The sequence below is a fragment of the Chiloscyllium plagiosum genome, unplaced genomic scaffold (assembly GCF_037043375.1).
Source record: "Chiloscyllium plagiosum isolate Xiang-an unplaced genomic scaffold, Cpla_swu_hap1 HiC_scaffold_10, whole genome shotgun sequence".
NCBI lineage: Eukaryota > Metazoa > Chordata > Chondrichthyes > Orectolobiformes > Hemiscylliidae > Chiloscyllium > Chiloscyllium plagiosum.
Window position 1 is genome coordinate 105,256,581 of NW_028270148.1, and position 26,346 is coordinate 105,282,926.

Below are 26,346 nucleotides of genomic sequence, written 5' to 3' on the forward strand. Positions count from 1 at the left end.
TCTAGATAAACTCAAACGCCTCTCTCGGCATCTGTCCTACAGACTCTTACATAACAAAAACTATCGACACCTGTGTCACAAGTGAGAAAAAAAGAGTTGTGGTAATTGTCACCTGAGTGAAATTATGACCAGTTCTATATATTCAGAACCTTTCTATTATTACAGAATTCATTCACACAGTGAGTTAATGAATTATCTTTGTTGCCAAAGACTTTTTTTTAACTTTCCTTTCTAGAAGTATTGTACCGTTGCTCTTAAGTGGGTTTCATAGATTCCACTGAGACTGTTTCCCAGGGCAGAAATGACTAACACGAGGGGTCATAGTTTTAAGCTGGTTGGAGGAAAGTATAGAGGGGATGTCAGAGGCGGGTTCTTTACACAGAGAGTTGTGAGAGCATGGAATGCATTGCCAGCAGCAGTTGTGGAAGCAAGGTCATTGGGGACATTTAAGAGACTACTGGACATGCATATGGTCACAGAAATTTGAGGGTGCATACATGAGGATCAGTGGTCAGCACAACATCGTGGGCTGAAGGGCCTGTTCTGTGCTGTACTGTTCTATGTTCTATGTTCACTGTCCTTTTGGTACCTAATGGAGCTGTTATTCATACCATTGTTCACATCTTTTCAGTCAATAGTATTCACACACCTTTCCCTAATCTTAACATTCCTCATGTCCCTGTCTTTGGTGAATACTGATGTAAAGTACTCATTTAGGGTCTCATCCATTTTCTCTGGCTTCAAACACATCTCTCCTTTATCCTTGAGTGGACCTACTCTTTCCCTACTACTCTCTTGCTCTTAATATATGCACAAAATGCCTTGGGATTTTCCTTAGACCTACTAGCAAATTGCATTCTATAGCTGGTTTTTGCCCTCTTAACTCTCCACTTGAACTCCTTCCTACTTTCGTTATATTCTTCAAGGACTTATGGATTAGTGGTGCTGGAAGAGCACAGCAGTTCAGGCAGCATCCAAGGAGCTTCGAAATCGACGTTTTGGGCAAAAGCTCTTCATCAGGAATAAAGGCAGTGAGCCTGGAGCGTGGAGAGATAAGCTAGAGGAAGGTGGGGGTGGGGAGAAAGTAGCATAGAGTACAATGGGTGAGTGGGGGAGGGGATGATAGGTCAGGGAGGAGAGGGTGGAGTGGATAGGTGGAAAAGGAGATAGGCAGGTAGGATAAGTCCGGACAAGTCATGGAGACAGTGCTGAGCCGCAAGTTTAGAACTAGGGTGAGGTGGGGAAGGGGAAATGAGGAAACTGTTGAAGTCCACATTGATGCCCTGGGGTTGAAGTGTTCCGAGGCAGAAGATGAGGCGTTCTTCCTCCAGGCGTCTGGTGGTGAGGGAGCGGCGGTGAAGGAGGCCCAAGACCTCCATGTCCTCGGCAGAGTGGGAGGGGGAGTTGAAATGTTGGGCCACAGGGCGGTGTGGTTGATTGGTGCGGGTGTCTCGGAGATGTTCCCTAAAGCGCTCTGCTAGGAGGCGCCCAGTCTCCCCAATGTAGAGGAGACTGCATCGGGAGCAACGGATACAATAAATGATATTAGTGGATGTGCAAGTAAAACTTTGATGGATGTGGAAGGCTCCTTTAGGGCCTTGGATAGAGGTGAGGGAAGAGGTGTGGGCGCAGGTTTTACAGTTCCTGTGGTGGCAGGGGAAAGTGCCAGAATGGGAGGGTGGGTTGTAGGGGGGCGTGGACCTGACCAGGTAGTCACGGAGGGAACGGTCTTTGCAGAAGGTGGAAAGGGGTGGGGAGGGAAATATATCCCTGGTGGTGGGGTCTGTTTGGAGGTGGCGGAAATGTCGGCGGATGATTTGGTTTATGCGAAGGTTGGTAGGGTGGAAGGTGAGCACCAGGGGCGTTCTGTCCTTGTTATGGTTGGAGGGGTGGGGTCTGAGGGCTGAGGTGCGGGATGTAGACGAGATGCGTTGGAGGGCATCTTTAACCACGTGGGAAGGGAAATTGTGGTCTCTAAAGAAGGAGGCCATCTGGTGTGTTCTATGGTGGAACTGATCCTCCTGGGAGCAGATCCGGCGGAGGCGGAGGAATTGGGAATACGGGATGGCATTTTTGCAAGAGGTAGGATGGGAAGAGGTGTAATCCAGGTAGCTGTGGGAGTCGGTGGGTTTGTAAAAAATGTCAGTGTCAAGTCGGTCGTCATTAATGGAGATGGAGAGGTCCAGGAAGGGGAGGGAGGTGTCAGAGATGGTCCAGGTAAATTTAAGGTCAGGGTGGAATGTGTTGGTGAAGTTGATGAATTGCTCAACCTCCTCGCGGGAGCACGAGGTGGCGCCAATGCAGTCATCAATGTAACGGAGGAAGAGGTGGGAAGTGGTGCCGGAAGATCAACTGTGACCTTAAATTTACCTACATTTACCCTTTCACCAAACACTATGGGCGCTGTGAGGCAGCAGTGCTAACCACTGTGCCACTGTGCTGCCCACATGGATGATGGACCCATCCACTGGAGTGCTTCTAGGATATCTTCTTTTATCCTCAGTCGAGGAATCCCACCCTCCCACTACCCACCCTGATTAACAGGGAACTCCACTATGTCTCTTCTGCTCTTATCCTCCTGGAGCCATGATAGGATTCCCTTTGTTCCCTCCCCACCAGCTTCAATATCGAATGGATCATTTTCCACCGTTGTTGCTACTTGTCATGATGCTGCCATCAAACATATCTTCCCCTTCCCTCTCCTTTCTGAGTGTGTACCATTGGTGCTAATCTGAGTCTACCTCCTCTGTCCCTCCTAATACTCTGTTCCATTCCTGACACCTTCCCACGCAAACACAGGAGACGCAACACCTGCTTTTTCACCTCTGTTCCCGTCACCTTCCAAGGCCCCAAATGCTCTTTCCAGGTTAAGCAGTGACACACCAGCACTCCTTACAATTTAGCCCACTGTACTCACCACTCACAATGTGATTTCCTGACCACTGGGGAGACTAAAGAGGGTGACCGGTTGGCAGAAAGCCTCCTTTCCATCCATAAGCCTGACCCTCAGCTCCAGATGGCTTGTCCTTTGAATTCCCCACCTTGTACTTGTTATGCAGGCAACCCAGACCATAACTTTGCAATTTGTTTTGGTAAGTATACAGTGAGAATTACCCGGAGCAAGTTAGCTAGGTTGACTACTAGGTTTTAAAACAGACAGAAAGTTATTTACAAAATTACACAATGAAACACAAAGAACAGAACAAAGAACTCAGTCTATCCAAACTAGACTTAATGATACTGTTCTGAATATACACAACAGTCCCAATAAGCAAACCCCCTTAAAACACAGTTTAATAAATGGAACAGATGCTTACAGGTTGAAGTTAGAAGGACAGAAAGAAAGAGAGAGAGAGTTTCCACACAGCTTACTGTTGAACTCCCAACTGGTTCTGGACTGAACTGTTCAGCTAGAGAGTTGACCACTCCCTTTTCATGATACAGGTCACTTTGAAAGCATGACCACTTTGGTCTGGAATTTCATCTATTTACAGAAAACAAAAAGGCCTCTCAATACCCTCTAATGTCTGTACCAAACCAGTCTAATCGGCACCTGGAGCGTTTATGACCCCTCTGAAACACACCAAGGAAATTGTATCCTTGAGAAAAGGAACAGCTTTTAGAGCAAAAAGGAACTCAGCTTTGTGACACTCTCACACTGACATCTCTGCCTACGGCCAGCCTGCTCTGTTCCAGTCAGGCTGCATGTCAGCTTCAGGAGCAGCAAGCACATCTTTCAACTGGACACTTTGCAGCCTTCTGGACTCAACATTGAGTTCAAACTCATCCCCATTTTGCTTCCTCGCTTCAGTTGCTTTCCTCTCAGACTGCAGCAAACCTGCAGTCATAGTCATAGAGATGAGACTTTGTCTGTTTACCGTATCCATGCCCCTCACAATTTTATAAACCTCTATAAGGTCACCCCTCAGCCTCCGACGCTCCAGGGAAAACAGCCCCAGCCTGTTCAGCTCTCCCTATAGCTCAAATCCTCCAACCCTGGTAACGTCCTTGTAAATCTTTTCTGAACCCTTTCAAGTTTCACAACATCTTTCCGATAGGAAGGAGGCCAGAATTGAATTTTTCTCACTTTGTCTTTTTTCTTGCTCCATTTTGTTATAACCAGGGGAGTGGGTCGGATGGTGGGGGTTTGCCCAATGTTCTGTCATGATGCTGCCATCAAATATATCAGTTTCTCCTTTGTTTCACCCTGTCAAAGACCTTCTTTTTGTCCTTGTCCCACTCACCTTTCACTCCAAGCCTCTTGTATTTCCAATATTTCCCAAATGCAAAGAACAATTTCTGACCCCGAAACATTATTTCTGTTTCACTCTCTCCCTGGGTGCTGCCTGACCTGCTGAACATTCCCAACATTTTATAGAGTCATAGAGACGTACAGCATGGAAACAGACCCTTCGGTCCAACTCGTCCATGCTGACCAGATATCCTAAATGAATCTAGACCCATTTGCCAGCATTTGGCCCAGGTACCATCCAGATGCCTTATAAATGTTGTAATTATACCAGCCTCCACCAACTCTTCTGGCAGCTCATTCCAAAAGCACACCACCCTCTGCTTGAAAAGTTGCCCCTCAACATCCTTTAAAATCTTAACTCTCTCACCTTAAACCTATACCTAGTTTTAGACTCCCCTATCCTGGGGAAAAGACCTTAGTTATTCACCCTATCCATATCCCTCATGATTTTATAAACCTCTATAAGGTCACTCCTCAGCCTCTGAAGCTGTAGGGAAAACAGCCCCAGCCTGTTCAGCCTCTCCCTGTTTTTCTGTTTCAGTCTTTCACTTCAGATTTCCAGAATCTGTACTATCCAGTATTTTGAAAGCTTGTTTTCCCATTGGCCACCCGATTTTTTACAATGTGACAGGACGGTCTAAATCAAAGCTTAATGAGAAGTTCATTACCATCCAACTATTTGGAACAACTCACCTGGTGACGGGAGGCTTAGGTACGAAAGGTGTAATAACGCCAAGTTGACCCACCTCTGAAGTGGGATAGTGCTATTTTCAGGTCAGATTGACCTGTACTGAGGTAACCTGTTGGTGCAAGTGTTTGGTGCTTCTATCATTACACCGAAAGCACCAGTAAAGTTGTTACCCCAAACTATCATTTCGATGAGAGAAAAAAGCACATATCCGAATGGATTTGTACGCCAGCCATTATTACTGCTGCTAGAGACAAAAAAACCTGCATATACTGGAATCCAAAATAAACAGGCAGGAGGCTGGAAGAACACAGCAAGCCAGGCAGCATCAGGAGGTGGAGAAGTCAACGTTTCAGGTGTAACCCTTCTTCAGGACTCATTATTGGTGATGGTGCAAGCAGCGAAGCCTGCCAGGAAATCCTGGTATGCCACACTAGTCAGTTTTAGAGACTCATATGCATTTAGAGAGTGAAGCAGGCCATTTGGCCCATCGTGTCCCAGAGCCTGGGACACTGCAAGTGAACATCTAAATGCTGCGGTCGTTTCTGACTCAACCACCCTTTCAGACAGTGAGTTCTAGGCACATGTTGGCTCTACCCTGTGTGTCCACCCACACCTCGCCCCATGCCTGGGTTGAGCCCTGACACCTCTGAGGGACACCTTCCTAGAAATCAGCTGGGAATTCCCTAACACGGAATGTGCCGTGGGATACAGGAGGCCCATGCAACTACCATTTAAACAGTCCACCGCCACCAAATTCAAGGTTGGCTGGACATTATTTACTGCCAAGTGAGTCATTGATGAGCCGAATTGGAGATCCCGGGATTCACCATGAAGAGAGATTGGATCAGTTAGGACTATGAGGTAAAAACAATGACTGCAGATGCTGGAAACCAGATTCTGGATTAGAGTGGTGCCGGAAAAGCACAGCAGTTCAGGCAGCATCCGAGGAGTAGGAAAATCGACGTTTCGGGTAAAAACCCTTCATCAGTTCGGACTACGTTCACTGGAGTTCATGAGGGAACATCTCATAACAACCAAAACAATTCTAACAGGGCTAGATAGGATAAACCCCAGGAAGGATGTTCTAAATAAGTGGGGAGTCACAGCGTAATGACATGGGGTAGGCCATTTAGGACTGAGATGAGGAGAAATTTCTTTGCCCAGGGAGTGGTGAGCCTGTGGAATTCTCTGCCACAGAGAGCAATGGAAACCAGAGTACTGAATGGTTTCAAGAAGGGGTTGGAAATTGTTCTTAGGGCTAAAGGGATCAAAGGGTATGGGGAGAAAGCAGGAACAAGGGACTCAGTCAGATGATCAGCCATGATCATATTAAATGACAGAGCAGGCTCGAGGGGACGAATGGTTTGCTTATTTTCTTTGTTTCTGAGTTTATCATGTAAGTGCCCCCCTACCACCCCCCACACCTCTTGGTCTGAGGATTGCAATGGATTTGTCCATCAGGCTGATGCACAACCCTTTTAACAATGAGCTGGGCCTGTTGCCTGAAACAGACTGGATTAAATTCTGCTCATTTGTCTTGGATTCTGTGGCACTGTGTGGTTAAATATGGGCAGCAGAGAAAACCTGTAATCTGTTTCTTTTAACCAGCAGCCCCCTTTGTCATTTTGCAGGACATTGGAACTTCAGTTAAAGCTGATTATTTTTCTTTTCCAAATAAATCGCTTTAATTGTGTTGTGCCTTACTGACTAATCTGCAACTTGTTAAAGACAGATGCCATACCACTTAAAAAAGACAAGTGCCACCGGATCCAAAACAAATCAGGCACAACACAGATTTTGAAAAATGTGTTTTCATATGTTATCTTTTTTTACTTCGGACGGAAAGCGTGTTGATAAGATTGGATCAGCACTGGGAATTACGCCAAATGCTTGACATCAAATATTTAGATGGAATTTTGCTAATGTAATTCAAACAGGAAGCATTGCTTCTTCACAATGGGAAATAAAAAGTTGAACTGACTTGAACAGAATGGCAGAGATCATGATTTTGTTTTGAAGATGTGGCAGCCTTACAAGGGCACACAAGGTTTATGAGCCCAGTTCATATGAACACTGACAACACAAGGGTCAAATTCTAACTGATGGAAAAATACTTGTGACATGTCAAGATGAAGAGCTTCACCAAAGATTGATCAGCACAAACTTGACATTTTGCATCCAACTCCACCCAACTCCAGTTGACACCTCTACAAAGGAGAAAATGGGACTGATATATTCTTATTCCAATGTCACAGCACAATATTTATTCTAATCCTGCAGCCCCAGTTGTTATCAGGGATTGTCCAGTTTGATATTAATTCTGGACAAGTCAGGTTCCTGACAAGAACTAGGTTAGATATATGTATTTTCTTTTTTAACTATTTCAGTAAAATACAAGTACATAACATTATTGTCTTTCTCTAAAGAATAAACCAAAACACAAATATAGTGATTGAAATGGGTTCAGCCAGGTGGACCTTCATAGAATCTCAGTTCCCTGATTGGGGCTGTTAATCTGGTCCAATCAGGGGGCCCTGGCTGACAGATATAAGCAAGAGTGTCAGGGTCTGCTCACTCCGAGAGGTGAGGAAGTCAAACAAGTGTCAAGTATGACTATTCATGTGTAAATAAAGGTGGCTTGGTGATGGGATGCTGGCCCTCTGTAGAGTTATTTCAACAAGTTTACCAATTACAGAAATAAAGATAAACAAGAGTAAAAACCATTCTGCATCACTATTTTAAGACTTCAAATGTAGTAGAAATTGAACATTATTCAAAGATTTTAAGTATAATAGAAATAACCTAACCATGGTACAGCTTACACACATTGTTCCAGTTCTAAGAACATCCTGTACTATGCACCTAGCAAGATCCAGGCCAGCTCATTTCCAAGAGACAGATTTTTCTTTTTGCTTTAAATGTTTAAATTTCAGGTTATCTGCTGACTATAGATAACTCTTATTAAATTCGTATTATGCTCCTGACTTAGTTTTTTTCCAGACCTGCTCAGTCCGTGATGCAGATCCTTTCATTTTGTGGGTGGCATGGTGGCTCAGTGGCTAGCACTGCTGCCTCACAGTGCCAGGGACCTGGGTTCGATTCCAGTCCTGGGTGACTGTGTGGAGTTTGCACGTTCTCCCTGTGTCTGCATGGGTTTTCACCAGGTGCTCCGGTTTCCTCCCACACTCCAAAGATGTGCAGGTTAGGTGTACTGGCCATGTTAAATTGCACATACTGATAAGTGCATTAGTCAGGGGTAAATGTAGGGGTATGGATCTGGGTGGGTTACTCTTCGGAGGACCCTTGTGGACTTGTTGGGTCAAAGAGCGTGTTTCCCTACTGTAGAGAGTCCAATCTAATCTTAAACATTAAACATTAATCTTTATCTTCTGGACAAACCCTCCAAGAGCATTCTCTGAAACCCAACCCCAATCCATCTAACTTGCACATCTTTGGACTGTGGGAGAAAACAGGAGCACTCAGAGAAAACCTACACAGAAACAGGGAGGATGTGCAAACTCCACACAAACATCCAAGATATTCTTTGGAGGGTTAGTGCAGATTTGATGGGCCAAATGGCCTCTTTCTGGGATTCTAATTTATTCATCTTTGTACACAGAAAGGGCACATGACACACACTTCTTCATCAGGGTTTCCAATAATTGTCATTTCTAATTTAGGACACAAATCCAGGACCCTGGTGCTGAGAGGCAGCAGTGCTAACCACAGTGCCACCATACCATCGAATACAATTGACAACAGCTGAATGCTCATAATTCTTCCCAGTAACATATTTCTTGTAACTTTAGGCCTGTTTAAAATTTGGAATCTGCAAGCTGGGGTTGCAATCCCGCCCAATTCACTGCAACTTCTGTTCAAGGAAGAGGGTTTTGCTTGATGTTGGCAGACTGAGAAATCTGATGGGATTGACAGCAATGTTCTCTCTGAACAATGCAGCCACACACTGGAGAAAGAGCATTAGGCGTCACCCTTTTGTGAATAAACATACAGAGACTGGCAATAAATGCTGGCCAGCCAGCAACACGCACATCCCACAAAAAATTTTTTAAAAATGAATCTTTACCTCTGGTGAAGTGTGCAACAAATAAAAAAATCATGGACTCTCACGCGCACAAGATCAGTGTAAGACACAACAATGCCTGTACACTAGGCCTTATCACAATGCATTCACATTACCTTTGGCCTCAGTGGTCTCCCTATTAAAGTGGCTTTCCTCATGAATGTAAGGGTGAGGGGTTTCTGTCTGGATATCGCAGAGAATACTGGGGTTTGGAGGAATCTATGGAGATAAGGAAGGGTCAGATCATGCAGAGATGTGTATATAACAAGAACGTAAAATCACGATGTTTTATTTGGAGGCAATGTTGCTCAGTGAACACAGGGGTAATTCATGATTTGACTTGGTACAGGTTAAAACACTGAATGACATGAGTTTATGGATGGTATAATGTGAGGTACCACTGTGAGTGGGATTCAGTAATCAAGAAGCAATGAGGATGTAGTGATTGTCACAAGGGAGGGATCCCTGGCTGAGAAATATAAATGGGAGAGTCAGGGGTTCTGCTGGCTCTGAGCCAGGTCAGTGACATGTGTAAATAAAGGGTGACTTGGTGACAGGATACTGGCCTTTGATATTTCAGAGGGGTTTCTGCACAAGGATGATTGATTCCCAATTATTTCTGATAACAGTTAAAGATGGAACTGAATTAAAGTCATAGAATCATACAGCAGATAAACAGGGCCACCATGTCTATGCCAACCAACAAGCATCAAATTGTATTGATCCTATTTATTTGCAGTTGCCTCCTACACCCTGGCATTTAATTATTTAATCACCTGTGTTCAGAACTTATCAATCCTGTTTGCTGCACTTACAACATTTTAAAATTTATAATAACTTATTGTGGCTCAAAATTAAATTTTATCTGAATACTATTCCTGTGAAGTGCCTTGGAATGTTTCACTATCTTCAAGGTGCAGTATAAATGTTGATGTAATTCAACATGCACAGACCTTATGATCTAGACTCACCTTGATTGGCTGATGTCACTTTTCAAATTCTTCTGAGAAATGCTTTCATCTGAAATAAATCTGATTGAATGTCGTTTCACCTCCACTTGAACATGAAGCCTCATTTGGGATGGATTTAGCTTGAGCACGGGACATACCTGGGTGGGTTCAAACAATTGCACGTGATCGGGGTCCTGCATCTTTCTGATTTGATTATTGCAAGATTAGACCAGATGGGAGATAATTACTGCATTGTGCCAAAGCAGCTTTGCAAGCTAATCAAACAATTATGGATAAACCTCAATCTTCTTCCACTTGCTTATGATAGTGGTCGGGAATCTGAATGTAATACTATGTATTTATTAATCATTCTGAATCCTTGTTAAGAAGCAATTGTTTGACTGACCTGGTTCATATTTTAATTCTCTTAAAACGAGCTGTAGACCCAATAACACGTACAGGTGAACATGTTATGAAATGAGATAGCGCCACTTTATGACTATGTAATCATGTAAGATAGTTCAATTGTTCTGGGTTTTATTTTAAAATTTGCAGAGAACTCCATGAATGGTTTTAACTCAAGTTATAGAACCATAGAGTCATGCACCAAGGAAACAGATTCTTTGATCCATCCATTCCATGCTGACCGTAATCCCAAACTAAACTAGTCCCATCTGCTCAGTGTAGCCCATATCTTTCCAAACATCTCTTATTCATGTACTTATCTAAATGTCTTTTAAATGACATAACTAAACCTGTATCCACCACTTCCTCTGGAAGTTTAATCATGAACAACTCTTTGTATAGAAAAATTGCCTCACGTTTATTTTTAAATCTTTCGCCTTTCACCTTAAAAACATGTCTCCTCATCTTGAAATCCCTAGCTCTAAGAAAAAGACGCCTGCTATTCACCTTATCTATACCCCTCATCATTTTATAAACTAATTAGAATCTCTAATTGCTAATTAGAATCTCTCTAGACAATGTTGAGTTTTGATAAGACCATAAGATGTAGCAGTAGAAGTAGACCATTGAATTTGCTCCTGCGTTCAATGAGATCCTGGCTGAGCTGATGATCCTTAAATCTACTTTCCTGCTTGATCCCATGACTCTTCATTCCCTTTCTGATTAAAAACCTGTCTGTTTCAGCCTTGAATATACTTAACAGCCCAGCCTTGACAGCCCAATGTGGTGAAGAATTCCACAGATTCATTACCCTTTGAGAGAAGGGGTAATTAAAGGCCAATGCTTATCAAAGGTTGTTTTTCCCTGGATGAGGACATGGTGGCACAGTTCAAGAAAATGAGCCAATTCTTTAGCACTTAGGAGAGGAGAAAATTTATTCACTCAAAGAGTTGTGAATCTTTGGAATTCTTCATGTCAGAGAATTACGGATGTTCCATTATGGAATACATTTCAGACTGGGATAGGCTAATGTTTGCTCTCCCAGTGAATAATGGGATATGGAGAATGGGCAGGAAGGAGGAGTTGAAGCTAATGATCAGTGATATTGAATGGTGAAACAGGTTCGTGTTACTTTAGAGCTTAATCCTGCTTCTATTTCTTAATATCTTATTCTCCTAAAAGTTGGAAATTTGATTGTAACCATTTGGAAATTTTAAAGTGTGTTATGGGGTTGAGTGTTCATCTTCAAATCAAATGGCCATTGATTTTATTTAATGTCATGCATATATATGTGTATGCATGTTGTGCATGTGAATGTTTGTGCATGTGTTTTGATCATGTTTGTTTGTGCAGCCTGTAAGAGACCCTATGTTTTATTTTTGGAATTATGAACTGAAATGGAAGTGAGTGCAATAACTAAGGAAAGAAACTAGGAGAGTTTTGCAACTTGAAAATCATATTGTTGAGTTGTGCAGTCCAATGCTGTGTTTTGAAACAGCAAGAGAGAGGATTCAGACTGAACAGATTTGAGAATCTATTGAGTTCAGCACATTCTGCCTGACAGCTGCAGTCTTTCTGCTGAAAGTGAAGGCAGAATTGCCTGCCTGAACTAAGAAATGATATATTGGCAAAGCGTCTATGACTAATGCAATTACAGCCGGGACCAAGAGATGGTTCATGTGAGCTAGCAAGGATTCCATCACTGTTAAAACAGCTTTAGGATAGAACAGGAATCTAAAAGGCAAAAAAATAAAGGGCATTAGGTATAGTGCATCAGTGGCTGTGTGCATCTGATCTTCAGATATCCGATAATTTGTGATTCATAATAGGATAGTAAGAAAAAGGAACAGTGGTAGACCACTCAGCCCCTCTGGTCCAGTCCACCATTTGGTAAGATATCAGCTGATCTGATTGCAGACTTAACTCCATTTCTCTCAGTCCCCCAAAACATTGATTTCCTTATCAATCTGCAATCAGTCTAATTCAGTCTCGAATATATTCGAAGACCCAGCTCCCATTGCTCGCCGTGGAAGAGAATGCCAAAGGCTAATGATGTTCTAATGATGCTGGGTCCATAGTATTGATCACAGGAAAAGATGTCGTGCCATCATTCTGCTGTTAAAGTCAAATCAGAGAAACGACATCATGCAGGTACCCAGGGAGCAGTGACAGTCTTCCATCCTCCCCCAGAATGGATAAATATGACAAGTTGTCGACTGGGGGAGGGGAGGGGGAGCATGCTGTAGGAATGGGGACTTGCTGTGCAGCTATTTCTACAACTCCTCTGCAATACATGCCATCACAGATGCAGGTCCCAACCCGTACTGCTGTGGAACACGCAATGCAACTCCTCTGAATTTCAGCCATGATTGTTTTGCAGAAAATAGGATCAGCAGTGGGCCACTCCCAACCCTGAGCCTGTGCCAAGGGCCGATCTGATGTTGCCCTCAGTGCCACTTTGCCAGCTGTTCCGCATGACCCCTTACACTTGACCTTTGAGGATCACCCATCGCGATGGGCAAGAGGAAAGGCGCTTGTCCAAAGTTAGCACTGTCGAGAAATGAAAATATTGGCATCATAGATCTGAGGGCCCACTGAGTTTGTCGCTAACCTTGAACTGTTTGATTCACAGATATGTCTGAAGGCCGGCAAAATAAAAGAATAGTTAAGCAGTTTCCTTGTATCTATTTTTTGCACAGATGTCATGAGATATGAAACGTGAAATATGGTTTGTGATTACGCCGTTTTTATGTTCATTGTTCAGTTGACCTTCTCACAAATTGTCGAGGACAAAGTGTTTCAAGATAATTCAGACAATCAAGCTCTCTGCATCCGAACGTTGGAGCCAGGAGTCCCGGGTTCAAGTCCCAACTGTTGCAGAAGAGTGCAACAACATCTCTGAGATGGATTAGAAAATATCCATAGTGATGTGGCTAGGGCTTGGGTGGAAATTTTTTTTACCGCCTTTCCTTTTGCAAGCTGTGCTTCAGAAAATGGTCTCCTTATTCTTTACTGCTGAAAAAATGACACATTTTGTTGAAACTTCTGTGTTCTTCCACAGATTTCACCATCCAGAGGAAGGTGGGACTACCATCTTGTTCTGGGGTTGTCCGTGACATTCCCAATGTTCCAGCTGTAACACAATCCTGCCAGAGCAATGCCTTTTTCCAATGGTAGGATCAGCTGAGACATTGGGAGACCAGGTTCCACAGCATGGACTGAGACTAGTGCACACAGACACGTTGTTACCCTACCATCATGGGACCCCACTGTCGTGCTTACCTGTAGGTCAGTATCAGAGCAGAGAGTGTGCTCTCCATCAGTCTGCCTCATCAAACCAGCAAAGACTCATTGCTGCCTCAGCAGACCACGTGCTTCACAAATGGTTAATTAGAACCTTTCACTGCGCTAATTCCAACCCTGCCTTCATTCATTGACTGTAGGGGTAGTAGAGGTAGAAACCCTCAGAATATTTAAGAAGTAATTGGATGTGCACTTGCATTTCCAAGGCCTACAAGGAAATAGGCTAAGTTCTGGAAAACGGGATTAGAATAGTTAGAGGGCTGTTTTTGACTGGTGCAAACTGGATGGGCTGAAGGACCTTTTTCTGTGCTGTAGACCACTATGACTCTTTACACATTTACCTGTTAACCCAACCAGGCTTTAAGATCAGGAAGTGTGCGTTAATATGTACAAAGTAAAAACCCCAATTAATGTCCTCTACCCAGAATGTATTAAATAAAATGAACACACAATTAACAGGTAGCACACATCTTTTTATTGAATACCAGCTATACCTACCCCTCAAATGAGGTGGCATACTTCATAGGCCACCTCTACTGGCATGAGGCTGAATACATTCTTTGGTTAATTATGTCCTTATCTATGATATTACTGCATCACATTAAAAATAACCTACATTTAACATTTTAATTGTGAGGTATTAACACTATGGTCAATGACGTTGTCTTGATTACTCACGGATACACCAGCTGAATTTATATAAACTCGTTGGCAGTATGATAATCAAAGTTTCTTTACTCAAACAAACAGAATTAGGACATCAAACACACAAAGTCTTGATTTTCCAACATTGTGCAAACCGGTTCCAAGGAATCTCAACAATGCTTTAAATATTTGCAAGCTGTGCAGCCAAATACTAATGATACCAACCTCAAAACTCTGGGCTGCAGTTTGTGGCCTCTCATTATTTGATCTGGTTGTGATTTGCTTTCACTGATGAGTTACATTACTCACACTGCTGAAGAAGGCTTACTTAAGGATTTCTCAATAAATACCTGGCAACCAACGCAGGAGAGTCAGAATTCACATGCAGGATTCATTGTTAGTTAGTCACAGAACATTAAGGAAGAAAATGTGTCTTTTATTTCGGGGAATTTAATCATTACACAATAGGTGCCTGATGCGTAACCCTGGTGATTTTGACTGCCTGTCAAACTTTGACAAAAAAAAACTTCTACATGTTGGAACTGAACAGATCAGTTCTGCAGCTGTTTGGGAGCTTTACCAAGAATGATGTGTTCTCCTACAAGTATGCTGACCACAGCAAACTCTGTTTCTTCTGATGCTTTTGCTACCTCTGTACTGTCCTAGATGAACCATAATTTCCTCCTGTTGAACATTGTGGATATGGAAGTAGATTTGTAGAGTCATACAGCACAGAAACAGATCATTCAATCCTACCAGACCATGCTGACCATAATCCTAAACTAGACAATCCCACTTGCCTGCGCTTGTTCTTCCAAACATTTCTTATTCATTTACTTATCTAAATGTCTTTTAGATGTTGTTAATGTATCCGCATCCACCACATCCTCTGGAAATTCATTCTCCACACAAATCACTCTCTGTGTCAAAAGATTGCCCCTCATGTCTTTTTAAAATCTTTCTCGTTTCAAATATACCCCCGCCGTCTTGAAATCCACCACCCTAGGGAAAACCACCTATTATTCACCTCATCTATCATTATTTTATAAACCTCTATAAGGTCACCTCTCAAATCAGAGGATGAACTGGAGGAAGGGTCAATGGACTCGAAATATTAACTCTGCTTTTTCTCAACAGTTGCTACAAGACCTACTCAGTTTGTCCAGCAATTTCTGATTTTTTTCCTGTTGTACCATGTTCGTTTCTCAAAGCAACTATTATTTCTGGTAATAAAATAGAACAAAACTATTTAATCCTATGGTTCTCAAAGCTTTTCAGATTGGGCCGTAATAAAAAAATTCTGAACCTCTCACATTCCTTTATGGAGGCTTTAGCACTAAGTCTGTAAATGAAGAATCTTATCACTTACTAATGCAAATCATAGCCCCTATCTTCCTTCTCTCTATCTTTTTATCATCATCGTTAACTTTTGTTTGTGTCTTTTTCCTTCACTTTCTATCAGTCTTGTCTTCGAGGAGAAAGTGAGGTCTGCAGATGCTGGAGATCAAAGTTGAAACTTTATTGCTGGAACAGCACAGCAGGTCAGGCAGCATCCAGGGAACAGGAGATTCGACGTTTCGGGCACAGGCCCTTCTTCAGGAATTCTTCACAAATTCCTGAAGAAGGGCCTGTGCCCGAAACGTCGAATCTCCTGTTCCCTGGATGCTGCCTGACCTGCTGTGCTGTTCCAGCAATAAAGTTTCAACATCAGTCTTGTCTTCCACTTCTTTAAAAAGGATGAGGAACATCACTCTGTGGTTATCTCCCTCGTTAACACATTTTCTGAAATTTCCGGAATATTTAATATTCTGAGTAGATGCATTATTATCGATGGCATGTTTTGTTTCTTGTCAAATATGCATTCTTGCTGCGTGCAATCATGTGTTGAGATTTTTTAATTTTTCCCAACAAAAAAGAATAAGTTTAAATTGTTTTAAAAAGACATTTCTCTAAATTAGAGAGAAAATAAGTCTTACAATCCTCATCCTGGCGTAGATCAAATTCAGAATGAAACATTCGTCAGAAGGTCAAAGCTGATTTGCTATTTTCTGTGTCAGAAGCAGTAATACGAAGTTGGTTAAAATTTAAAAGCCATACTGATCTCAGATTTCACATACAAAACATCTTTTTCATGATTAATTTACATTTCCTTCAGGGACAAAAACTTCACTAAAAAATCATCCATTTGTGGCAAATAAGGAGAGTTAAAGATGGATAAAAGCAAATTACTGCAGATGCTGGAATCTGAAACCAAAAGAGAAAATGCTGGAAAATCTCAGCAGGTCTGGCAGCATCTGTAAGGAGAGAAAAAAGCTGACGTTTCGAGTCTAACTGACCCTTTGTCAAAGTTAAAAAAGGGAGAAATATAGAGGTATTTATACTAGGTTGAGAGGTGAGTCGTGGCTCCAGAAGCAAAGGTAGCAATAAAGAGGTGATAATGACAATGCATAGAGAGATTATAGGGAGATTAGGAGCTGTGAATGACCAAGGCTGAAGTCAGTGCTATGTGACAAAATATGTGGAGGATGGGTGAAGCAGAGGCAAAATGGAAAATGGGAAAGAAGGGTAGCAAAGGGGGAAGAGGAGAGGAAAAAAGGTGATGAGAGTGGGGAGTGAGAGAAAGAGAGACAATGAAGAAATAAGAGGTACAGAACAATGAAAAAAATTTTAAAAAAAGATAAATAAAATAAATGAAATGAGAGTTAAAGGTGGCATTATGTTCTAAGAAGAGCCTTATAATGCCAAAAAGAGATGACAATGTTGTGGATTAGGAGGATTTTAAGATTGAGCAAACCATGATCAAGAAATTGGTAGAGAGAAAATAGAATATGAGAGTAAACTAGCAAGAGAAATAAGAACATGTATTTGCAGACATATAAAAGGGAAGAGATGCATGAAAATGGACATGGATCTCAGCAGGTAAAGATAAGAGAACCTATGCTGGAGAATTAGAAAATGGCAGCAATATTAAATGTATAATTTATGTCTGTCTTCAAAGGTGAAAGGTACAAAAACATTCTGCAAAGGGAGGGAACTATAGGTCCAATGAGTTGGGTAACTTATTAGAAATAAGAAGAGAGAGTGCTGGAAATACAGACAGTGCTAAAGTCTCAAATCAAAATCTTCAGATTACCTCAGATTTCCAGCCTTTGCAGTATTTGATTTGATTAAAGCAATTAATGTCAGTGTAGTAATAATATTGAAGGAATGAATGGAACTAAAAACCAAGAAATCCTACATGTGAAGCTTAGAAAAGCTAGCTGCAAAGATAATGGATGAATTTTCTTTGACTTTCCAGGCGCACGGGACTTTAGAATGGTCTCTGTTATAGGAGTGTATCGTGCCAGCCAATGCTAACACGGGGCTGGATAGATTGCTGGCACCAACCTCCTTTTCTGTCTGAGACTACGGACGTATTTGGTCAATGTGGAAGCAGAAAAATACTTGGCCATCTCATGAGAAGAGGTTCTTAAAGTTGTTTTTTGTTCGATAGCAGTCAGGTCAGGTAAGGTCACCATAGGGTTGGTCTCTCATTTCAGAGATGACTGGTGACAGCTTAACCCCCTGAGGGGTTAGGCAAGGTTGAAAAGGAGGGTCCTTCATGATAGCCTGAGCTCTTACAAGAATTGAACCCACACTTTTAATATCAGTCTACACTATAAGCCAGCCATCCAGCTAATAGACCCCATGATATAATGGAGAGTAGAATGTGATTTGTTCATTATTCAGATACCAGGCAGGTCCAAGCTAGACATAGTTACAAAGACTGTGAGGAGACTGAGATAATAGATCTATCTTCCTCGGATTTTCTGCCTTTTCCCACACAAGTCCTTATGAGTTATTAGATTGGGTAGAGTTTATTGTAGCCTTCAGCATAACCCTTTCAGAACCATGACCCTTTCAGAACCATAACCATTATATGACAATCCTTGGACTGGAAAGTAACAAACATAACCCTGCTGTTCTGGAAGTAGGGAAAGCCTGATATCAGTCATAGACAAAATGTAAGGATCTGTTATTAGGGATATGATAACAGGGCACCCAGAAAGCATGTGTGTAATTTAGCAAAGCCAACTTAGACATTCAACAGAAATCATATTCAATAAACTTTATAGGTTGTGACTAGTAGGTAAGAGGGACACACTGGGTATACTAGATTTTTAAAAAGCATTCAATAAATTGCCCAACAAGAGAGTATTATACAAATTAGTATCTTAGCATTGAGGGTAATATATCAGCAGGAATTGAGGATTGGTTAATAGACAGAAACGAAGTGGAGGAAAAACAAATAATTTTCTGTTGTGGGCTGGAATGAATGGTATACTGAGAGTGTCACTAATTGAGGGCTGAAAATGTGTTGCTGGAAAAGCGCAGCAGGTCAGGCAGCATCCAGGGAACAGGAGAATCGACGTTTCGGGCATAAGCCCTTCTCCAGCATCTGCAGACCTCACTTTCTCCTGTCACTAATTGAGTCTCACTATTCACAATCTATTTCAATGACTTTGACAAAGGTACTAATTATGACATCTCCTAGTTCATTGATAATACAAATCTGAGTAGACAACTAAGGGTTGAAAAGGACATGTGTGATGATGCTGTCACTTTAAGAAGGTTATTTTGTCCTTAGTTTTTTGAAGAGAGGTTGTAAAGGCAGAGGTGCTGATGATTCTAGTTTAACAATGGAATGGGAATGGCCAGTTCTCCCAATTCAGTTTTTTTCTTGTTTATATTTTAGCTGTAGCAGTCGCTCTGGGTGAGTACAGGGAAGTTGCAAGCTTCAGCAAAAGATACCTGAATTTCTTTGAAATCTCTCTCTGGATGTTGTTTCCTCCTGCTGTAAGAATCTGTGTTTGAATTTACCTTTTTGCCAAGGGGTGCATTTATGGCATGTTACTGTATTCAAACAGTTAATTAGTTAAGTTGCTATATCAAGTCAGTTGAGATTTCCAATAGTTAAGTTATTCTAAATTCTGCTTCCTTTTGTTTGTTTTTCAACCGGAATGTTTAAATAAATTCTGTTTTGCTTAAAGCCGAGTGGTTTGACCAGCTGCATCACACCCAGAATATCCACTTCACACTTGCCTTTAAAATAAGAAAAGGTTCGGGTATGGACTACCTTCTTAAAATAGTTTGAGGAGGGGGGGGAGTTCTGGCCTGGTTCATAACACATGAAGAGAGTGCAGATGGGCATCAACAGGTTAAATGAGTGAGAAAGAGGGTGATTGATGGAATATAATGAGGGGAAATGTTTACTTATCTACGTTGGATCCCTTTGAATGTAAGTGTTGTATCCAACTTCACCTTGAAATTGTACAATGCTTTCCCTTTGACTGCCTTTTGTGGCAGAGAATTCCACAGGCTCACCACTCTCTGGGTGAAGACATTTCTCCTCATCTCAGCCCTAAACAGTTTGTAACCCCTAGTTCCAGTGGCTCCGGCTACGGGGAATATACCTTCCCTCATCAGATGCCAGGTGGGTAGGGTATATCGGCTGCCAGGTTACTGGAGGATAATGTGGCAGGATGCAAAATAAGTGGAGTGCCAGCTGAGTAGGATGCTAGGTGGATCGGGTGTCATGTAGTTAAGGTGCTAGGTGAATAAGATGCCAGCATGGTAGTGTGCCAAGTAGGTAGGATACCAGGTAAGTCGGGTCAAGAGTAAGATGTGGGGAAGGTGACACATAAGTGCTGACATTTGAAGATAGATTGGGGCAGGTGCTGGGTCTGTCAGAGTTTGCAAGGTGGGTGTTAGGGGCTACATTTTGGGAGACTGAATGAATATCAGGGGGACAGTAGAGGGTTTCAGGGCTGGTGGGTAATAGGGGTGGGGGTCATGGGGACTGGGACATTGCATGCAGGGAAAGACATTCAGCTCATGGATTAGACCCAGCTGTCTCTCAGGGAACCTTGCTCTTTGGGCTCCCTCAATTTGTGACTACCTTCATACTCACAGCATCCCTGCCTTGCCTTTTCGCCCCCTCAGCCAGATCTTAAATGCTCACTGTTCTTCTCTCCTGCCTTAGTGATCATCATAGACTCAAAGCCTGACAGCAGCAACAGGTCATGGTGTGTGCGGGTTGCCGTGCAGCACTGTGCAATGTCAATCTCACAACTGACACACAAACTGATGACATATGTGTGAAACACTCGCTACGTATGGCACATTAACTGAATGGTCATGCCTCAAAGTCTAAGTGGAGTAAGTCGCAGGAGACACTGTTCAGTCAGGGAGTTCACAGCAACAGTAGCCAACCATGTTAGACCAAGAGCTTGAGGACAGTTATTTAGCCAATAGGGAGAGTCCCTGCCAGGGAGTCTACACTTCTGCAGTCCAGGGACTGGTCAGCTGTATGGGTCCAGTGCCACCAGTGCAGGAATCATGAGAAAGCAGTTGGAGAACTGCACAGAGATCAGAAGTTTGGTTCCCTCATTGTTCTGGCCTGTCTGTCTAAGACATGGGCTACACTCAGTCCCGGTGGTCTGTCCACTAAATGTCAAGGCAATGGCAATCTTCAATAAGAGAGAATGTAACTATAACTCTTTGATGTTCAATGGCATTATCATCACTGAATCCCCAATTATTAACCACCTGTTCTGAGGAAGGGTCAATGGACCCGAAACGTTAACTCTGATTTCTCTCCACACATGCCAGACCTGCTGAGCTTTCTCAGCAAATTCTCTTTTCATATCAACAACCTTAGGGTTACCATCAACCAGAGACTGAACTGGACCAGCCTTATAAATATAGGGACTATAAGAACAGATCAAAACCTAGAAATTTTGCAGGGAGTAACTCACTTTCTGTCTGTTCAAAGCCTCTCAACCATCGAGAAGGCACAAGTTGATACTGTGATTAAATTTTCCCCACTTTCTTGGATGAGTGCAGCTTCAGAAGCTTGACACAATCCAGAACAAAGCAGCCTGTTTGATTGGCATTCCATCCACCACCTTCAACATTCACTCGCTTCGCCATAACGCACAGTTACGGCAGTGTGTACCATTTACAAGACACACTGCAGCAACTCACTAAAGCTCTCCTCACAAAACATTGTCAACCTATGATCTCTGCCCCCAAGAAGATCAAGGGCAACAGATACAAGAAACACCACCACCTGCAAGTCCTCCTCCAAGTCACGTGCAATTCTGACTTGAGAATATATCGTCGTTCCTTCTCTGTTACTAAGTCAAAATCTGGAACTCATCTCCAAACAGCACTATGGGATCTCTGCAACATGAGGATTTCCACAGATCAAGAAGGCAGCTCACCATCACCTCCTGCAGGGGAAGAACATCAAACGCTGGACTGGCTCGTGACACCCACATCCTTTAAACACATTTAAATGAAAAATAAATATCATAAAATAATGAGTTCCATTGACTAATATCACAGCTAGATTAGATTCCCTACAATGTGGAAACAGGCCTTCAGCCCAACAAGTCCACACCAACCCTCCAAAGAGCAAACCATCCAGACCCATTCCCCTCTGACTCATGCACCTAACACTACAGGCAATTTAGCATGGCTAATTCATCTATCCTGCACATCTTTGGACTGTGGGAGGAAACCCACACAGACACACGGAGAATGTGCAAACTCTACACAGACTGTTGCCTGAGGTGGAAATTGAACCCAGGTCCCTAGCACTGTGAGTCAGCAGTGCTAACTACTGAGCCACCGTGCCACCCATATGATGTTAAAAGAGTCTTTTCAGTGAAGCTTTGGTTTTATAAAAATATTAATATCAGCATGTGTCTTATTCAATATCCATTGAATCCACAGTCAAAACAGATCTTGACCTCAAAAATTAAACCACAACAATGTTTGTATTTGTTAATCTGAAGGAAAATACTAAAGGCAATACAATTTTTGTATGAGGTCATGCCTCCCACATAACTTGCGTCATCGTATATTTCTGTAAAAGTTCTGATTAATTTACTCAGGTTGTCCATTTCCTGCGCTAGAATAGCGAAATTGAGATAATTAAAGTTGATTTTGGCAGCTTGTCTACTCCACAGCCCCCGATCAGTCCTTCATCTTTAGTCAAATCTTTGAGCCATTCTCGCACAAAGGACTGCTTTTTCAAATTTGAGGCCAAGAAATAGGTGGCACATGCACTTCCATGTTTTTCCTCACCATCACAACCACCACCTCCTCCACTCCCACCACCAGGGGGAATCATTCACTCTCTGGGATTTTTTTAGAGAGATGGTAATTTAAGTGGAGAAAGGCTCCCAGTCAAATTATAGAGCGTGGCTAGACTGTCCAAGTTGAGGGCTTCATCTAAGACCTTCCATTTTGAGAGGAGCAACAGCCAGGTGTAGGAGAGGGTAAGTGACTGAGAGGGTGCTACAAAATGGAGGGCACCCTCCATACAGCTCTCCCCAACATTCAAATGAAAAGCCGAGAAAGCAGCCAGGCCACTGTTGTAATTGGAGGCCTAGGTAGAAATCCCTTCCATGGGCAGCCTTGGACTGTGCCTGCCTCATGATGTCAAGAATGGCTCACGGGCCTGACTGGGCACTAAGGCCCCACACACCAACCTTGGTAAAAATGGCTAACAGTTTGCACGTTCTCCCCGTGTCTGCATGGGTTTCCTCTGGGTGCTCCGATTTCCTCCCAAAGTCCAAAATAAGTGTGCAGGTTAGGCGAATTGGCCTTGCTAAATTGCCCGTAGTGTTAGGTGAAGGGGGAAATGGAGGGGAATGGGTCTGGGTGGGTTGTGCTTCAGTGGGTCGTTGTGAACTTGTTGGGCCGAAGGGCCTGTTTCCACACTGTAAGTAATCTAATCTAATCAGGTATGGGGCTAAGAAGTCAGCACAGGTGGCTGGGCCTAGTATTTTTTCACTTTTTCCCTTTCATACCCAACTTCAAACCAACATAAACATTCAGCCCAAGCATTCATGATGCATATCATGATGTTTCTAGGAAATATATTTCATCAATCGAGAGATACAGGGAGACTTTCCACATAACATAATTGTAGAAAAAAGCAGATAAATAAATGAGAGTGATACGTGTTTATTTTTATTGTGTTACTCATTCCTATTCAGCTTGTACAATGTATACTACTTGTGGGCAATAAATTGAAGCAAGAACTTTCACTGTTGTATACTGATTTTGTTACAATGAAATGGAGAATGGTCTCTTGTAACCTGACTTTCACAAAACGTCACAGCCATGGGTTATTTTTGAAATGTAGCCAATTTTCTTGTGATAAATTATCTACTAAGGAATGAAAGTTTCTTCTCCCACTCCATATTTGGATCAAATTTTATTACCTCCATAGAGACCAATAGCCTTTAAAGAGATAGCCAAACTTCCAGTCAACAGCTAAAAGAATTCATGTCAAGATTTCACATTTTAGAACCTTTACTGTAACTGAGGGTGACCTTATAGAGTTTTGTAAAATCATGAGGGGCATTGTTAGGGTGAATAGGCCAAGATCTTTTCCTTGGGATGGGGGGAGGTCCAGAACTAGAGAACTAGAGAACAGAGGTTTAAGGTGAGAGGGGAAAGATTTAAAAGGGACCTCAGGGGCAACTTTGTCATGCAAACAGTGGTGCGTGTAAGGAGTGAGCTGCCAGAGGAAGTGGGCAATGGACACAGTAGATGATGTGTGGAAGTGCAGGTAAATCTGTCAGATGTCGAAGGACCCTTTGGGACTTTGGACGGAGGTGAGGGGCGGAGGAGTGGGTGCAGGTTTTGCATTTCTTGCGGTGAAAGGGAAGGTGCCGGGAGTGGAGGGTGGCTTTGGAACACTGGAAGTCTAATCATTGTGGTCCTAGAAAATGTAATTATTTTCCATAAGTCTAAATGTTTTGCACATCCTTTTCTTGTTCAGAGCTACAGTCTCAAAATATAGTAAACCTGTTTCCAAAAGAGGAGAAAGTGAAGTCTGCAGATGCTGGAGATAAAAGTCAAAAAGTGTGGCACTGGTAAAGCACAGCCGGCCAGGCCGCATCGGAGGAACAGGAGAGTCGATGTTTTGGGCATGAGCTCTTCGTGGGGCAGGGATGAGGTCTCAGAAATAAATATAAGTGGGGCTTTGGGGGTGGGCTGGGGGGATTGTAGCTTGGAATGTGGGAGGTAGATGCAGGTGAAGGGTGATGGTGATAGGTTGGAGCAGAATGTGATGTGGATTGGTAGGAAGGAAGATGGACAGGTTCAACAGTTCAAAAGGGCGTTGCCAAGTTGGAGGGTTGGATCCGGGATGAGGTGGGGGCAAGGGGAGATCAGGAAACTGGTGAAATTGTCATTGATGCTGTGTGGTTGGAGGGTCGCAAGGTGGAAGATGAGGTGTTCTTCCTCCAGGCGCGGGTGGCTAGGATCTGGTGATGGAGGAGGCCCAGGACTTGCACGTCCTTTACGGAGAGTTGGGGGGGTGGAGTTAAAATAGTCAGCCACAGGGCGATGGCACTGTATGGTGCTTGTGTTCCAGGGTGGCACGGTGGCTCAGTGGTTAGCACTGCTGCCTCACAGCTCCAGGGACCAGGGATCAATTCCCACCTCGGGCAACTGTCCGTGTGGAGTTTGCACATTCTCCCCGTGTCTGCGTGGGTTTCCTGCGGTGCTCCGGTTTCCTCCCACAGTCCAAAGATGTGCAGGTTAAGTAAATTGGCCATGCTAAATTGCCCGTAGTGTTAGGTGCATTAGTCAGGGGTGAGTGTAGTGGAATCGGTCTGGGTGAGTTACTCTTCAGAGGGTCGGTGTGGACTTGTTGGACCGAAGGGCCTGTTTCCACACTGTAGGGAATCTTAAAAAAAAGAACATCTCTTGAACTGTCCTACCTGTCCATCTTCCTTCCCACCGATCCGCTCCACCCTCCACTCTGATCTATCATCATCACCCTCCACCTGCATTTCCCTATTGCCTTCCAAGTACTCTTCTCCCTAGCCCCATCCCCATTTATCTTTCAGCCCCCTTCCCACCTCCACATTCCTGATGAAGGACTTATGACCACAATGGTGACTCTCTGTATGCAAAGATACTGTTCCAAAACATAATAATCTTATGGTCCTCATATTACAAGGATATTAAATGAAAACTGACTTTTGGGTCAGTTATACAGAGTTCCGAGTTAATAAATCTCTTCCTCTCCCCATCAGATAATTTTAGGAAACACAACATAATGATGTAAGATCCCCTAATGAGGTTGAAAGGTTCCAGTCTCGATATCCATGGCACACAACAAGTTGGGTACAGTTTCATAAAATTGGGTATATTTATTAAACTACTGAGTAATAATATTGTAAAATGAGAATGATTATTAGAAATCTGACAAACCAATATTTGTTACAGGTAATCAATCCATCATCAGAATTTCTGAATCTTTTCATGAGTGGGAGACCAAACTGTTCTTCCTGGCTACAACAGTGAGTTGAATCCGAAAATTTTTCTTTACAGTTTTTCTTTGCTTCGATTGTGCACTATGTCGAGTGGCTAATGGTTGGTTTTGTTGTCTCTAATTTTGTTCCAAATTATGTCAAAGTCCTTTTCTAAGACATGATTCTTTTCTCTCTAGCCTTGCTTTGAAGATTAACCTTAACAAAAACAAGCTGCTGTCTGAGGTCTTATCTCCAACTCACTTATCTTTATGGCCACAGAGAAAATACACTTCCCTCACAGCTCCAACACAGTTTAAACATTGTTTTGCAGACATTTAGCAAATAAATCTGTGCCTTGACCGTTATCTTCTTGCCTTGCCTTCCTGTTCTCATACTCACGATATAGTTCTGCTGTCAGAGTCTAAATTTCTTCTTCAATGTTCCAGTCACCAGAATTTCACCACAACCTGTCACATTCATTGACATCAAATAGAGAAAAGAGCAGTTAAATCATTTAAAGTGATTAACAGAAAAGTTAGTAATACATTAGTTTACAGAGCTGATTGTGTTTGAGTTTGTGGCAATGGATGTGTGGGTTTTGGCTCACATTGGGCAAATAGTCTCTGCTTTTCTCTCTCTCTCTCTCCCCACCATGGGTGACATGGTGGCTCAATGGTGAGCTCTACTACCTCACA

At 42.7% G+C, this 26,346-nt stretch overlaps 1 protein-coding gene and 1 long non-coding RNA gene across 3 annotated transcripts in view; one reads left to right on the forward strand and one right to left on the reverse strand.

Annotated features, from left to right (window-relative positions):
* LOC148149046 (uncharacterized) overlaps positions 1–26,218 on the forward strand; it is a 186,457-nt gene extending 160,239 nt beyond the window's left edge. Inside the window, exon 4 of the mRNA XM_087991631.1 lies at positions 25,626–26,218. Within this exon, the coding sequence (XP_087847757.1) occupies positions 25,626–25,629 (4 nt within the window). The 3' untranslated portion in view covers positions 25,630–26,218. The remainder of the gene's footprint in view (positions 1–25,625) is intronic.
* The window catches only part of LOC148149047 (uncharacterized), a 65,004-nt gene that overhangs the window by 7,181 nt on the left and 31,477 nt on the right, over positions 1–26,346 (reverse strand). The window contains exon 2 of one of the 2 annotated variants that reach the window (XR_015758534.1): positions 26,051–26,118. This is a non-coding gene — a long non-coding RNA (uncharacterized LOC148149047). Of the gene's footprint in view, positions 1–25,926; positions 26,119–26,346 lie in introns of those variants that run through there. The other variant, XR_015758535.1, reaches the window with a different exon arrangement.